Here is a 2,220-nt window from a genome sequence, read left to right as displayed (position 1 = left end):
AACTTAAATAGGTTAATATTTTGCTTTTATCTCAAAGAAATGTCTCTGTCCTAGATTAGTACTCAGGAGAAAACAGCATTCAGTGTAACATGTATGTGAGATGTTGAATTTTATCTGGTGGATGGGGCCCTCATGTTCCTACAGAAAACATATAAACAAGTAAAATGCAGACTAAGCATCAGCTTCCAAAGGGTGTAACAGTATTGTGTTAGTAACTTTGGAGGGAAGCTGCAGGTGACACAGCTAAGGCTCTGGCACAGGACATTTTAGAACAAAAATTAAGGTCAGGAAAAATATGAATAGATGAAACGTTTTAGCAAGTTGGATTCTTTTTTCCATGGAGGACACATATGTAAGACTATGTTCATCTTTGTGATCAGAAGACAGCTGGCTTTATTAGAAATATGTGGTGGGTTTTTGTGTGTGTGTGCTTGTGTGGATGAGTGGTATAAAATTTTCTCAAAAGCCAATAACTTAATTTTCTACACCTGAACTCAATTACACAACTTCATTAATATGTGTAATCTTACATGAAATTCCCATACACATTATTTTTAACATGTTACTATAACATAAGTAAATTCAATTAATTATTTTTTTATGCTCCATTTATATATTGTTTTATTTTTAATGGTTTAGTTACATCCCAATTGAAGCCTCCCCTCTCTCCTAATTGTATTGAATTCTGATGGTAGAATCACATGTTCAAACTACTCTCTTTCTTGTTTGTATTCATAAGCAAGGACCATTGTGTGTTAAAATGTGTGTTATTGTATTCTTGAGCTACTGGACCAATAAATCTGTAGTTGTAATACAAAAATTATCTCAAGGCCGGAGTAATAAAATCAGTATAAAATTTAATTTGAGTTATTATATATGCATGTTTTCCAGGCAATTTACCTGTAGTGTGATAGAATAGTGTCTCACTTATCAAGTGAAGAAATTGTCTCAAATCAATTGGTAAATGTGGACAATAAAACAGAAACCTGAGAAGAGTAGTGTTCTATCTAATCATCCAGGGTCCTGTAAAACCCTCTCAATGTCTGATCATGCTAAATCCCTGAAAAGCACTGAGGAAGTGGCTCTTCAGCTCCTCTTGCTTTGCCAGTTTGGGGTTGGGACCTTGGCCAATGTCTTTCTGTTTGTCCATAATTTCTATCCAGTCTTGACTGGTTCTAAACAGAGACCCAGAAAGGTGATTTTAAGCCACATGGCTGTGGCCAATGCCTTGACTATATTCCTCACTATATTTCCAAACAACATGATAGCTTTTGCTCCAAAAACTCCTCCAACTGAACTCAAATGTAAATTAGAATTCTTCAGTCACATGGTGGCAAGAAACACAAACTTGTGTTCCACCTGTGTCCTGAGTATCCATCATTTTGTCACTCTTGTTCTTGTTAATAGAGGTAAACTTATACTCAGAGCTAGTGTCCCAAATTTTGTGAGTTATTCTTGTTACAGTTGTTGGTTTTTCAGTGTCTTAAGTAACATCCACATTCCAATTAAGGTCACTGGTCCACAGATAACAGACAATAACACTGACTCTAAAAGCAACTTGTTCTGTTCCACTTCTGGATTCATTGGAGGCATTGTCTTCTTGCAGTTTTCCTATGATGCCACATTCATGAGCATCATGGTCTGGACCAGTGTCTCCATGATACTTCTCCTCCATAGACATCGCCAGCGAATGCAGCACATCCTCACTCCCAATCAGTACCGCAGAGGCCAAGCTGAGTCCAGAGCAACCCATACTATTCTGATGCTGGTGGTCACATTTGTTAGCTTTTATCTTCTAAATTTTATTTGTATCATCTTTCATACCCTTTTAATGCATTCTCATCTCTTCACAAGGCTTGTCAGTGAGGTTCTGGCTGCAGTCTTCCCCAGTATCTCTCCCTTACTGTTGATCTTCAGAGATCCTAAAGATCCTTGTTCTGTGATCCTCAACTGTTGAAAACCAGAGTCACTAAAAAATGCCAAATCCAGAAGACAGTTTCACTAATACCATTAAGACCTTTATTCCTTAAATATATTTTCAACATTTTGTATGAACAAGGTGTGGTGCTCACTGCTGTAATTTTAAAAGAATAAGGCTATACTCATTTGTTAATGTGAAATGATTTCTGGTTGGAATCTGACTGACATGGTAAGTGAGTTATTCACCATCCTCTGTTCTCCTGTATATAACTGTATTCTGCTGCAGGCTGGACTAAAACT

The 2,220-nt window shown here is 36.9% G+C and overlaps 1 protein-coding gene across 1 annotated transcript; it reads left to right on the top strand.

Moving 5' to 3' along the window:
• The first annotated feature begins 1,039 nt into the window (after positions 1-1,039).
• Positions 1,040-1,957, top strand: Vmn1r120 (vomeronasal 1 receptor 120). Its single transcript, NM_001166715.1, has one exon. The coding sequence runs from the start codon at positions 1,040-1,042 to the stop codon at positions 1,955-1,957; it is 918 nt and encodes a 305-aa protein (NP_001160187.1).
• Positions 1,958-2,220: the final 263 nt, after the last annotated feature.

The sequence above is a fragment of the Mus musculus genome, chromosome 7 (assembly GCF_000001635.26).
Source record: "Mus musculus strain C57BL/6J chromosome 7, GRCm38.p6 C57BL/6J".
In the NCBI taxonomy this organism is placed as follows: Eukaryota; Metazoa; Chordata; class Mammalia; order Rodentia; family Muridae; genus Mus; species Mus musculus.
This window is presented reverse-complemented; position numbering and strand designations above follow the sequence as displayed.